Source organism: Euprymna scolopes, chromosome 34 (assembly GCF_053919585.1).
Source record: "Euprymna scolopes isolate OS-2025 chromosome 34, ASM5391958v1, whole genome shotgun sequence".
In the NCBI taxonomy this organism is placed as follows: Eukaryota; Metazoa; Mollusca; class Cephalopoda; order Sepiida; family Sepiolidae; genus Euprymna; species Euprymna scolopes.
Genome location: NC_136515.1, coordinates 78,470,613 through 78,486,416, shown reverse-complemented (window position 1 = coordinate 78,486,416; position 15,804 = coordinate 78,470,613). Strand labels below are relative to the sequence as shown.

General features: G+C 31.3%; 1 protein-coding gene across 2 annotated transcripts in view; it reads left to right on the top strand.

Moving 5' to 3' along the window:
• Positions 1-15,804, top strand: part of LOC145259302 (glycine receptor subunit alpha-2-like) — a 512,859-nt gene that overhangs the window by 173,846 nt on the left and 323,209 nt on the right. For both annotated transcript variants that reach the window (XM_080117187.1, XM_080117186.1), the window contains exon 2: positions 13,066-13,168. In XM_080117187.1, the coding sequence (XP_079973313.1) occupies positions 13,092-13,168 (77 nt within the window). In that variant the 5' untranslated portion in view covers positions 13,066-13,091. The remainder of the gene's footprint in view (positions 1-13,065; positions 13,169-15,804) is intronic.

Below are 15,804 nucleotides of genomic sequence, written 5' to 3'. Positions count from 1 at the left end.
ATAATGATAAAATACAGTAAATAAGTAAAATAAAAATAAAATTAAGTGAATTCTTCTCTCATAAAATGTATATACATTTATATATGACATCTAATTTACATAAGGAAAACACGCTGCTCTCCCCCATCATTATATATAGCCTCAATCCTCCGACTCTCTCGTCAATGACCATCCCTCTTGAAGAAGCCCGCATAAATCGGGCGAAACGTTGAGTATCCAGGTCCTTCCACCTCCATTTTATTTCATATATATATATATATATATATATATATATATATATATATATATATATATATATATATAACGCACTGCAACTCGATTTGCAAGAGTAACCAGATATGTGGTCTGCATACTGGCCCAACTTGGAACTTTTTTCAGTTTATGTGCCATTGTTTTTAGGTTTATTTCTGCCTGTTGGTCCCACCTGTCAGAGCAATTAAGCAATCCTGGCGCGAGTCAATACACGCTCGGCCAAGTCTGTGTATCCACTCATCCAACTTTCACGTAGTTACGCAAATGAGTTTATTAATAGACTCCACAGCCTGTTACGATGTCCAAGCAGCTTCCGTAAAGAGATGGCTGAGGTGAACTGCCAACAAATACGTCCAAGTCGACCTCTCCTTACACTTCCAATTTTTCTATCTATCTATCTATCTATCTATCTATCTATCTATCTATCTCCATACGTTCCTACCTACCTTCCTACCTATCTATCTATCCATTATTCATATATATATATATATATATATATATATATATATATATATCTTATTGTTGAATATATATATATATATATATATATATATATATATATATATATATATCGTCGTCGGCCGATTTCTCGTATTCGAGATTTCAGTTTCCTCTTCCCTCAGTGTTTGGATTGCAGATGACTTCTCAGACCAATCTGAGCGTGGAATTAGCGTGGACAGAGAAGGCAAACAATGCTTGGCAGGGGGCGTTGTTGTTCAGCACGATTTTTTCTTGCCTGCCTCTTGATCTCCACCAGTCTTCTTCTTTCTACCTCGTATCCTTTGGTACCATGTATGATGGATTGGCGCCACAGGCACTGATCCTGAGATGTTGTTTCCCAGATGTTAATATCAAATCCGGTGTTTTTTAGGGTGGATTTGATTTGGTCCTTATATCGCAGTAGAGGACCGCCGATAGGTCTTTTTCCTGTGGCTAGCTCCGAGTACAGGGTTTGTCGAGGGAGTCTGTTTTCATCCATTCTGAGGATATGCTCCAACCAACGGAGTCTGTGCCTCATGGTGGTGGCCTCAATACTGCAGCTGTTTTCTTTCTCAAGAACGCTTGTGTTGGTTACATAGTCATACCATTTGATGTTCAGTATAGCTCGTTTTTGTTGGTGGAATTTTTCGTGTTTAATGAGATCACTTTGGTATATAGTTCAGGTCTCACACCCATATGGAAGCGTAGATATAACAATCGCGTGGTATACCATGAGTTTAGTTTTTATTGAAAGATGTTTATTATTGAAGACGCGCTTCGTCAGTTTACCGAAAGCTCCATAGGCAAGGCCAATTCGGCTATCTATTTCATTCTCATTTGAGCACTTTTCTGATATTATGCTACCGAGATATGGAAAGTGATCTACTTGCTCAAGAGGAGTGTCATTTATGCGATGGTAGGCTGCCGTGAAGTTGTTTACGGATCTCTGGATGTCTTCCTTGGAATGGCTTAGGACCATGTTGTCATCTGCATATTGAAGCTCTGTGATGTGTTGGAATTTCATAAGGCTTTGAGATTTTAGTCTAGCAGGCTTGAAAAGTCCCCCATCATAACGGTATCTAATGTCCACTCCCGGGTTATTTGGGTGAAATTTGTGCAGCATTGCGGCAAGATATAAGGAAAAGAGGGTAGGTGCAAGGACAAAACCTTGTTTTAGTCCACAGGTAACTGGAAACTTTTTTGTTTCCTTGGCTTTGTGCGATACATATCCTGACATGCCTTCATGCAGTGCCTGGATGCGTTCTACAAAGTGGATTGGGCAACCAAATTGCTTGAGAACTTTCCACATTGGATCTCTTGGAACGCTATAGACACTGTTTTTTTTTTTCGGTTTCTGTAGATGTTGGTTTTATGCCGTATTCGAGGGTCTTGTTCATGAGCATGGCGAGCGTTTACATTTCCTTGAATGAGTTGATTAATTTTCAGCACAGTTTTCATCAAACCAGTCTTGATTTTTCTTTTTCTTTAAACCAACTATGACTTTGGTTGATTCATTAATGATCTTACTGATTGATAACCATTCTTCTTCCAGGTTGCAAGAATTGGTTGGGTCTATCTATCTATCCTTCTTTATATATATATATATATATATATATATATATATATATATATATATATATATATATATATATATATATATACTGACCGCCAAATTTATGGAGTGTTTTTGATTTTCGTAACAGAATCATTCTTTAAAAATCTACCAAAAATCAGATAATTATCAAATCAATATAAAATTTTCACCAATTAACAAGTAAAGAATGCAGTTTTGGATGCAACATTTTTCATTCATATTCGTTGTATAAATATATTTTTGGTGACGTCATACCCACTTTTCTCATTTGTCTATTTTTCGACTCCTTAAAGTCCAAGCGATCCATTATCACACACTCATTTCGTGGTAGGACAGTGAACGAGTGTAGAAAAAAGGATTCACAGGGTGCCTTCGATATCGAAGATTGAAATCCGAAATTTGAATGTGTTTGATTTTTTTTTTTTATCTTTTGTGTTTTGAAGTGTGAGATTCATTTAATACGTTATCAATAATAATTATTTTTTCAGATGAGGATGACATTTTTTTACAAAACGCTAAAATATGCATACTCTTAAACCCTTAAAAATAAATTAAAAATTGTATTTTAGAATGCGCTTTCCATGTACCAGTACATAAAGAATGCTTTAAAGAATCGATAACAAAAAATAAATAAATAAACAAAGATAAAAAATCAGAGTGTGAAAATTATAAGTTTTAATTATATCTGCAAGTGTCGTTTTATATGAGTTTTTTTTCAAGATACGGTAGCCGGTTACGATTTACAGAAATTTGTCCTCTCCTTTTTTGAAAATTAACTTTAACTATGAAGACATGGATTTCCATAGATGATGGTTTTGACAATTGTCGTCCACTCAAAGGGTTACAAAAACGGGCCTTTTAAGGGCCACCAAATTCTAATGAAAGTCTTTGTCAACCTTATTTATGAAATAAAGAATTGGGGAAAATACAGTTTCACCTAGTTTATGGGAAAAGAATGTGGCTCATTGGTTATTGTTAATTAGAAAATAAGAAAGGAAAAATGATTTTAATCATGAAATTAAAAACTGACTAAAAGTGATATTAAAACTGAGAAATATAATGCAAAAAAATTTTATTTGATGTAACAATAGAAAAAAAAGCAGTTTCTCTTAACTTTTAACAAGTATTAAAAAAAAATTAAAGCTTGATTGATCAATTATTATCGAGGAAAATTTATCAAGCTACAAATAACATTTAAACATGAATGGCATTTTTAATTATAATTTAATTCAATTATTTAAAAACAATATTTGTCTGTCTAGTTAAATTAAAAGTCATGAAACTGTTTAATTAAATATTTAGACGCGACTGGGTTCCCATAACTTAAATCGAAAAAGGCGGCGGTAGGTAAAATGTACGAGTTCATGATAAAAAAATGGAATTATTTGAATTTATTAAAATATAAGGTAGTTATATTCTAATATTTTTGCATAATCTTATAGCCAATCATAGTAAATTTTATTTAGACATAAAAATAATAGTTTAATTTAATATAGATTATATTTATATAAATCATGGTATGTATATTATATTTAAATAAATTATGGTATGTATATTATATTTATATAAATTATGGTATGTATATTATATTTATATAAATTATGGTATATATATTATATTTATATAATTATGGTATGTATGTTATATTTATATAAATTATGGTATGTATATCATATTTATATAAATTATGGCATGTATATTATATTTATATAAATTATGGTATGTATATCATATTTATATAAACTATGGTATGTATATTATATTTATATAAATTATGGTATGTATGATATATTTATATAAATTATGGTATGTATATTATATTTATATAAATTATGGTATGTATATAATATTTATATAAATTATGGTATGTATATCATATTTATATAAACTATGGTATGTATATTATATTTATATAAATTATGGTATGTATATCATATTTATATAAATTATGGTATGTATATCATATTTATAAAAATTATGGTATGTATAATATATTTATATAAATTATGGTATGTATATTATATTTATATAAATTATGGTATGTATGTTATATGTATATAAACTATGGTATGTATATTATATTTATATAAATTATGGTATGTATATCATATTTATATAAACTATGGTATGTATATCATATTTATATAAATTATGGTATTATATTATATTTATATAAATTATGGTATGTATATTATATTTATATACATTATGGTATGCATATTATATTTATATAAATTATGGTATGTATATTATATTTATATAAATTATGGTATGTATATTATATTTATATAAATTATGGTATGTATATACTATTTATATAAATTATGGTATGTATATTATATTTATATAAATTATAGTATGTATATTATATTTATATAAATTATGGTATGTATGTTATATGTATATAAATTATGGTATGTATATTATATTTATATAAATTATGGTATGTATGTTATATGTATATAAATTATGGTATGTTATATGTATATAAATTATGGTATGTATATCATATTTATATAAATTATGGTATGTATATCATATTTATATAAATTATGGTATGTATATTATATTTATATAAATTATGGTATGTATATTATATTTATATAAATTATGGTATGTATATTATATTTATATAAATTATGGTATGTATGTTATATGTATATAAATTATGATATGTATATTATATTTATATAAATTATGGTATGTATGTTATATGTATATAAATTATGGTATGTATATCATATTTATATAAATTATGGTATGTATATCATATTTATATAAATTATGGCATGTATATCATATTTATATAAATTATGGTATGTATATCATATTTATATAAACTATGGTATGTATATTATATTTATATAAATTATGGTATGTATGTTATATTTATATAAATTATGGTATGTATATTATATTTATATACATTATGGTATGTATATTATATTTATATAAATTATGGTATGTATATTATATTTAAATAAATTATGGTATGTATATTATATTTATATAAATTATGGTATGTATATCATATTTGTATAAATTATGGTATGTATGTTATATTTGTATAAATTATGATTTGTATGTTATATTTGTATAAGGCTAGGTATTATATTCTCTTAATAAATAGAATACACACAAAATCACTGGAAAGAACAAAAAACAAAAATACCCTAAGGGTAAGGATAATGAGTAAACGTTGGATAAAATGATGGTTAAAATTATTACGAACTTGCCAGGATTCGAAACTGGAATCTTCTGATTCGTAGTCAGACGTGTAATCCATTGCAGCACAAGTCCTGTCCGTATACCGAAAGATGTTACCGTTACTGTATACAGACAGGGCTAAATTCCATTGACATGGGCAGGTAACCTTTTTGGAAACAGCCCCTAAACCCTTATTTTGGGCTTTTTGTGTGACTCAGCGTTGTTCGTTATATAGATAAGGAAAATCTAGGGACTCACGTTTCAAGGAATTCAGTGCAACCGTTCGAAAGTTTGTTGGTGTATATATACATACATATATATATATATATATATATATATATATATATATATATATATATATATATATATATATACAAACATAAATAAATACGCATTTATAATTTTATTAATAGTATAGATAACAATATTTATTCTCTGGTTACGGCCGGACATCTTTAGTGATTAAAACGTTCTGTCCACATTTTCGCTATCTGGAAATACGTCACTTCCTAGCGTCATAAGAGCGACTTCTACTTCCAGCTTCTAAGTCCCGTCTCTCTCAAACTAACTATATGACTAACTCGGCTTGTATATATTCAAACTAATCCTTTTGTAGATTACGTCATTCAATTACACAAAGACTTAACCAGGTGACTAATTAGTCACGTTTTCTCTGGCCGAATTTTATTGTTTTTATCTCTGAGTTTAAAAACCTATTGCTTATTTCCACCACATTCTTTTCTTGTTACTGTTTCTAAGTTAACATAAATATTTTAACTAAACATTCCTTTCTTTCAAACATTCCATCTGTACACCTTTTTCTATATAAAAGTTAACAAAATAATAATAACAATGTTCGTTATTTAACATTTTTGATTTTTTATAACAATAGTCGAATTTTTTAAAATTTACTATCAGCAAGGAAACCCTTTATCGCCCCGCATAATCTAACACTAGTATTATAGTATTGTATCACTTCAGATACGAAATTTCCTCATTTTTGTCCTCAGTCAGTGAAGAAAAAATATTTTTAGACTGAGGTGACTCATATTCTTGTCCCAGTTTTGGACTCTATTTTGGAGGACTGACTTTTCCATATTAAAACCCACTTCCGTCCTAAATTGTTCCCCCATTAGGAGTAAATCAAATACTGATTCATTAAAATAGTTATTTATTTCTTTTGAAAATATTTTACCTGTGCTAAGTTGCTATTAATCTAACCGCATTCCCTATACGAAGTGAAGCGTCTTGCTCCGAAGAAGGGAGTTTCATGGAAATATAGTTCACAGGCGGTCATTAGTCGCAGATATACACCAGTCAGAGGAAGTTACAACGTTGATTTTTTGCAGTTCTTGTAGAGAGTTGCGGAGAACCTCCTACATACAGCGCCTGGTATTAGAAAATGATCACCCATCTGGTACTGACCAGACTCAATATTGCTAAACTAACGCGTCAACGTAATTATGCAGTATGTTTTTTTGCTATTAGCAGAGTTCAGTATCCGTTCTGCTCGTGCATTTTATATTGTCTCTCCTTGGTTATTACAGCAGAAATCTTTCTAGATCGAGGCAATTATATATTTTATACCAATTCGATTTTGAGAGAGTAGGATTTTCCACATGATGTGTTGTCTCATTCTGCCCTCGTGGGGATTACAAAAATATTCTAGCATTTTGCATAAGAAGAGTGACAATCGAGAACCGACTGTAAGGTCACCCTGACAGAATGTTAAATCAATGTAACTGTATTACCCCCCCTCCACCCCTGCGCGCAATGAGGCGAAGGGGTGGAGCATTGAGTTGTGGTGGTGTAGGTGGGGGTGGGGGTAGAAATATCTCGAAATCAGAGAATTTAACAATACACACAGTTCTCTAGCTTTGCTTAGAATGCCATTTGCAACAGCAGGAGAAAGAGTTGAAGGTTTCGCTGCAATCCGACAATTGGGTAGATGCCGCGTCTTTCTTCTTTTAGACTGCGTGGGGTGTTCGATATTTTGGTGTCGTAAGAAATGGTTGCTAGGCTTATTTGGGTACTTAAAGGGTGGGAGGGCGTCATTTTGTTTGTTTCATGTTTCTAAAAACCTAGCGTCGTTATCCAGACTTAAGTGAATGTGTCTCTTTTTTTATATCCATCTATATATACAAGTCTCTCCCATCTCTGAGAGATGTCTGTTTTTTTTTATCTGTCTCTCTACTATCTCTATACGTGTGAGTTTGTGTGGAATCAAAACACTAAATTTTCTGCGTAGCTCACCGAAAAGAAACACATACTGAATCACACATACACGTACTATCTATAGAACACATTTGTTTTTTGTTTTTTTGTGTATTGGTATTCATATTAAAAACCTTTTTTCTATTTATTTGAAAAGAAAATACAACTTTCTTATATATGGGTCGTGGATTTGCATTCATCTGCAAAAGATCAAACTAATTCGCATATTCTTTTAAACATTCATTATAACTAATTCCTTATAAGTCTTTTTCGGTTTTCTTATCGGTTGATGATCTTTATTTAACTATTACGAGTAATTATATTCATGTAGATATACTACATGATTTATACTTGCGTAATATTTGCGTAAAAAGGTTATAGTAAATACAAACATCTTTCTATATATATTTATGTATGCGTATATATATTTGTTTAGAAATTTTTGCCTACCAAACTCCTCTGGAAATTTTTGGTCTACAAATATGAAACTTAATATATAGAATATTCGAACCACCGCGGAACTTTATATTTGGATGTTAGCCGGGGAAAATCGTTGCAAAACTATGAAAATTAAAAAAATGGAATTTGCCAGGTTAAGGTCGAACACAACGTATTAGCTATTCATACTTTTAGCCGCACAGAAATCATGTCTTCATAGTTTAGTTCAGTCATTAAAGTCAAAGCAAAACATAAATTGTTGGCTAAAAGTTTTGGTTTCGATTCTCGGTGGTGGCATATTTTTTTTAGCCTTTTAAATCATTACTATATATTGGGTACAATATAATGATACATACGAAATCTGCATTAAACAAAATATCACATTTAAGCATATTTGACGAGCTGCCTGATAGTATACATATATATATATATATATTATTTTTAAAATATAATTATCCACTGACACGTGTTTCGTAGTCTACGATTTATTAGAGTGACTGAATCAGTTAAAGGGAAAATTATTCTCAAATCGCATTTCGTAAATAATTGAATTCATTCAAAACGTATCGCAAAAACAAAAACAAATAACATCTCTCTCTCTCTCTCTCTCTCTATATATATATATATATATATATATATATATATATGCTAGCAAGTCGCCCGCTTAAATATATTTTAATTCATGCAGTTTTATTATTATAGAGCCAATCTCTATTGATTATTATATTGTACCTAATATGTTGTGATTTCGAAAGTTAAAATAAATATGATTTAAGTTCCATCGGTTAGAATTTAAACCAAAATATTCAACGCCATTCTCTACTATCTATAGGGCACATGTATATGGAAACTTTACAAATTAATGTGATTTAACGTATAAATATAATTTGCGAATGCGTAGAGGATACATGAAAGATGGATTTATACCTACCAAGTTTCAATGTTTAAAATGTTCCACTCATCAGCTCTTTTTTTTATACCTAAAAACGAAATCGAATCTGTTCCATAGGTCCGATTACCTTGCATGTCAAGATTCAAGTCTGTAGATCCAATATTGGCAGAAAGCTTAGTATAAACTTTTCCTCAGACAGATATAATATCGTGTGTGTACGTTTCTTTCCCTATAACGAGCCGACACCACAGGGTTTCCATCACTAGTATAATAGAAAGAAAATGTTTTCTTTGAAAAAAGTTTCTTAAACCGACAATCTGAGAAAGAAAAATGATTTTATTCATTTAATAAAATCTTTTATAACATATATATATATATATATATATATATATATATATATATATATATATATATATATATATATATATATATATATATATACTAGCATTTCAGCCCGGCATTGCCCGGGTGTTTGGAGGTGTATGTTGAGCAAACAAAATAAAGGTCAATTTTAAAACTTCGACCATTATTATAACGCCTTAACATTTATTGTTTTGGGCTCAAATCAAGTTATTAAGTTAGATCCATTTCCAATGAACCTATATCTAATATTTCAAGTGTTTAGACCGAAAATTGTCGGAGGAGTTTGGTAGAGTTCTCAAAGGTCAAATCGTAGAACTTTGACCTTTGAACTTTGACCTTTGAACTATGACCACTTAATCGCCAAATTTCTGGCCGAAAACCGATCAAATTTCACTTTTATAGATATATAGATATATGATTTTATAGGATTTTTAACTTAAGTTTATGAAATACTGTTTTAAAAAATATGACCAAGCTTTTTTATTTAGGCTAATTTTCGATTTTGTAGATCCAACAAAAAATCAACTGGCTTTGCAAATACGCATTATTGTGATTTAAAGAAGCTAACCTAAACGGATGACCCAAAGGTTCACCTATTTTGTAGTTTATGTATGAAATCCAGACATTTATAGCTAAATAATCTACAACGTTTTAGTTATGCAACCACGGAAAGTGGTCGTGGCTGGTATTCTGAAATATGCTGAATATTAGGCAGAGGGCCAAAACAAAAAAGTTTCAGAACGACACGTCTAGACAGTAAATATATTATAATTTAGTCTGTTTCAACTATGCGCCTGTTTTTACCCTGCTGGTTGGTTAATTATAGGCATAAAACCTACGCGACACACTTTTCATCGAATTTGATATCAAGCTTCATCCTCGCAAGGACTCGCCAGCCTTAAGCATAGGATCGATATTACCATGTGTTTTTACCTATACACGCATTATTAAGTTTACTAATCAGATACTTTGTGTTCCCGACTCTATTTTCACTAACCAATCGCTGGGCTTTTATAAGACAAATGTTCGGTCGACTTCTATTTCATCTATCTTTGTTCATTTTTTGTGAGAGGGGTGAGTCATCTTTCTTTGTGTATTAAAGTTGATTCTGTTTTAATCTGGATGTGCTTCGATAGGTTTTCTTCTTTCTTGTTTATATTTCATGTATATTAGTTTAATTTAATTAATTAATTTATTTTTTTACACAGTGGTCACCACTTATCAAGGCCCGGAAGCCACTCAGGGATAAGGAGTATTGCAAGTACATTACGTTTGTGTGGATATTTGATGAATTGTTTACTTAAGGGGGCGGTTCATTAGGAATTTGTTAACGTTGAACTTGAAGCCATCCAAGTTGTAGTCAGGTGGGAAGCAGGCAGACGGAATATTTTATTATTATTATTATTATTATTTTTATTACAATTATAATTATTACAATTATTATTATTGCTATATAATTTAAGGGACATATGTTTGGCGATGTTATGCTCAATGGAAATTAAAATTTTACATGCAGTTTACAATACAAATATTTATTTTGACAGTAGTCATATATTAAGATATTGCTTTATTTCTTTATTATTAATATCATTATTATTATTATTATTATTATTATTATTATTATTATTATTATTATAAGTAGTAGTAGTAGTAGTAGTAGTAGTAGTAGAATATATAAATGTTTTTTTCTGGATTTCCGTTACGTCATCATATAAAACCCACGACTCCCAACGTGCGACTTTTCCACGTCCGCCTACCCAAACTCATTTTGATTATTTAACCTATGTAATCTATGTAAATATCCTCAACTAAAACCCATTGCTACACTTTATTTATTTTATAAACAATAAATGACTCCAAATATAAGCTATTTCAACAATATCACTGGATAGATAGATAAGTAAATAGATAGATGAGTAAATAGATAAATAGATCGATAATAACTAGTTAAACTTTTAATCATGTTATCAAACAAGTAAATAAATGTTTTTTTTTCTGGATTTCCGTTTTCCTTACTTTGGATTTACTTAATCGTTTTTGTTTGATGTAATTTTTAACAATATCTATTTGTCTCTGATGAGTTGAGGATAATTAAGATGAGGGATTATTCTCTTTAATGATGAAAGAATATTAGAAGAGAATTAAAACGGAATGTACGAAATGTGATCACTAATGGGTTTATGTATTCCATATAGTTCATATAAATGTATATATATAGACACACACATACTCTTTCACACAAACACACACACACACACACACACACACATATATATATATATATGATTATTTTTTTAAAAAGAAATTGAGCAGAGTGCTCAATTAAAAGGAAAATCCGAAAAATAAGAGCGTATTTATATTTTGTATTTTGGGACCGTTTAGATATCCATATCCATAATGAGCTGAGTATTGGCTGAAGAGAGCTTGATATGGATATCTAAAACGGTCCTAATTATTGGGCTTGAAACCGACGGTACTAATGACTTATCTCATCTAACAACTTTCTGTATACAAAATACGATGTATATATATATATATATATATATATATATATATATATATATATATAATTCGTCATTTTAATACACAACGATGATTAACCCCCTTCCAAAATAAGCAAAGGAAGAGGTGAATTACAAATACCCCTGAACCTTTGTCTGATAAAAGCGACACTATTAGCTGCTGAAAACAGGAGCGAGAACAACAAAAGAATCTGACTGGTTCACTAGATAACTTAATATAACGTGCATATATATATTGTATGTGTTTAGCTTTAAAAATCAGTTTATTGTTTTTGCTTGCGTGCATATAAAGATTGTTTGAGGAGGATTGTTTGATGTCTACTACAATACATTTATTTGATAACACAACCAATATTCCACGTCAAGTATTACAGAGCATATGCCATTTTAAGCAAGTATTTATTTTTGGTATCCAAATGAGGGTATGAATACAAAAAATTGTAAAGTTTATATTCATAGGCATGCGTGATAAAAACTCACCAATAAAATGAAACCACATGCTGGTACCACATAATCGGAAACTAGAATCACTCCATAAAAGACATGTATAGGAATTCTAAAAGATTTACTTAATCTCTTAGAATTTCTGTACATATCTTTGTTTTTATTCACACGGGAAGGAACTCTGCTTTCCGTCTAAAAACTTTTACAATTCGCGTTGGTTACCTACTGGAAACTTTGCCCTTCATCATCGTCTGCATGTCTTTTTCAATTCAAAGCTCCTCTGGATTGATACTACCACTTTGCTTGAAAGAGCATTTCTATTTTCTTCAAAAATTAAAATGGTTTGAAACGCAAAAGTTTATTGGGCTCAGGTACGACTTATTTCGATGGATCGTAATCGAAAGTTCGAATTGTGGCAGGTGAAATTGGCTACCTACCAGAAATCTTGCTCTTTGTCTTCGTCTACAAGCTTTTATAATTCAAGACTTCATCGTATTGGCTACCTACCGGAAATTCTGTTGTTCGTTTTCGTCTGCAAGTTTTTATAATTCAAAGACTGTGTGAATACTGCAATTTTGTTTTGAAACATCTTTTTTTTCTTCTAAAACTAAAATGACTTACAACACAAGAACTTATATTTTTGATATTGTTTTTTGCAGGTTGAAGAAAAGTCCAGGAAAAAGGAATGGGGATTACATGGAACCTTTTCTCTCTGGCACTGGTTGCCTACAGCATAAATATTGTCATCGCAAATGTATCACGGTAAGTTTTCCTTTTAAGATCCTTTTTTTTTCCTAAATCAGTTTCCGGTGTGTCAAATGGAAATGTATTTATCCCTGATTTAGCCCCTCCTTATCCCCCCACACAATAATACAACTAAAAATATTTTTCAAAGATAAACGAAAAAATTACGACTCTTATTTAAGGACGTTCTTTAAAAAACACGCGGAGTTCAAAAGCAGTTTTGTTGTAATACTACCACCCTTATCCATACAACGAAGGCAAGAATATTAGCTAGGAAATAAATGACAAGTCGAAAGTGCTGAAGCAATTTAGCTACACAGGTAAGACAGTTAGTCAGAGAAAAGATAGCGAGTTCAAAAGAAGTCATTTATTTTCCTGTTTGAATTTTTGAAATGAAGATTGATTATTCGTATTATTTGGATTTTTCGGACTAGTGTTCTCATCGTTAATGTCATTCGCACAATATTTCAGTCTATGTAACGGCCGACTCTCTTCAAATGAATCTTGTCAAATTCCGAAATCTTTCTGTTGAACTCGGAATTCTGTACGGAATTTCCAACCGAAATATTTATTACCAAGAATCCGTAGCGCAGTGGATAAAGTATTTAGTAAATTCTGTGTAACTTATACTTTTCGAGGGGGGGGGTTTAATATTTGATCCTTAGTTTAAGTGATGCTAAAAATACAATTACGAATTAATTCGGATTTCTAAATATTCACGGCTGACAGAATGAGATCATGCAAAGCACTTTTATTAGATAAAGCGTTCCGTTCGAAATTTATGAATTCAACAGAAAAATTCACAAGTTATATGATATACATCAGAAGAAAGTCGGAGGTTACGTCGCACAAAACGCTGCGTAAATGAGACTAAATATGAGAACGGTAGTCCGAATAAGCCAAATAATACGTAACAGGTTGACAAGAAAGTTCTTACGGTTTTTAACTTTTGGATACAGAATATCATATCTCGCCCCTTAAATAAATATTGACCGAAATAAGCACCATAAGAATTAACACATTTTTACCAACGCAAAACAGATGCCAGTAATGTAAAAATCTTGCGTTCTAGTAGCGATGAAGTCGCTGAAGGAGTTTTTGATATCGCTTAGGTTTTTTGAAGCATTTTCACGCGAAAAGTTGTCAAGATGATTGAAAAAGTGGTACGGCAAGCGAGAAGTCTGGGGAGTATGGCGGAGGAGGCAGAAGCTTTGTAACCCAATTCGTTCAACTTCTACAGAGTCGGTTTAGCAAACGAGCGCTCGGGCATTGTCGTGGAGGAGAAATAGCCATTTTCTGATGACTGTTGTTAAAGTTTCTGATGCATTTCATCCATTTGTTGACAGTACTTCACTGCCGTAAAGGTTTCGCGTGTATTAAAAAAATGTTATAGATGAGACCGCTTGCAGACAACCAAACAGTCAGCATGACCTTTTTATGCTGCAACTCTCGCTTCGTAATGTGTCGTGGACCTTAGTCGGCATCTAACTACTGAGCTGAGCGTCGCCAGTTGTCGTAAAGAGCCCGCTTTTCATAGCGAGTCACAACCCGGTCGAGAAAAAGGTCGTTCTTGTTGCGTAAAAGAAGAGAAGATGACACTTAATAATGGTGTTTCTTTCGGTTGTCGTGCAATTCGTGAGGCACCCATTTATCAAGTTTTTTTTTGTCTTTCCAATCTCTTTCATGTGGTTTAAAATCGTCGTGTACGTTACGTCCAATTCAGTTCTCGAACAGTTATGCGTTGATTGGCTTTGTCTAAGGCTCTTAATTGATCGTTGTAAACATCCGATGACCGAGTACTGCGCTCATCATCTTCAAGGCTCTCGTTGCCGCCAGGAAATTTCTTAAACCACCATTGTGCTGTGCATTCAGTAGTAGTTCCAGGGTCAAACGCTTCGTTGAATCGTGATCTGTTTCAGCAGCTTTCCGGCCTAGCTTGAATTGAAATAAGAAAATTATGCAAATTTGCTTTTTTCCATCTTGTATTCAACGTTCTGAAAAGAAGATATAATTGTTTTAAAACGATTGTAATTAAAACGATTAGACACAGCGGAAAACGCGTTTTAAATAAAGATATTAAGTAAAGGTATTATAACGAAACGTTTTAAAATACATTAGTTCAAATGAAAAAAAAGTCTGGTTGAAGTCTCTCGAAACATCGAACGTATCGCATTTCCGATAAGAAGTCGATAAATTCGGGAGTGCTATGAGCTTACAACCCATTAGATCGACAAATACATTGGTCTTGGATGGTATTGACAAAAAATAAGTTTGGGTGGGCGGCAATGAATAATTTTGAGGGGCAGGTCGGCCAGAAACATTAAAAGTGAAGTGTTAGCCGATACCCTAGATATGAGAGATAAGAACGAAGTTGTGACACCGACATGGCCGTTACACTTTATTCTATAATTCATCAAAATATAATTGGAAATAAATAACAATCCAGGTAGGCATTTTTTCTTAATAAAAGCATTTATTACATATTGTCCCGTCTCGACACCACTAAAAATCTTTCGCTGACACATGTCTATCTAATCTGATGCGCTTCTCATTCTTCTGACCGCATGCTAGTTACAGCCAGCCCATTCTCGCCTTTATTTTTCATGTCCGTCTTCTTCGGCATCGACCTTTTTTTCTGACAACGTATCTGTACT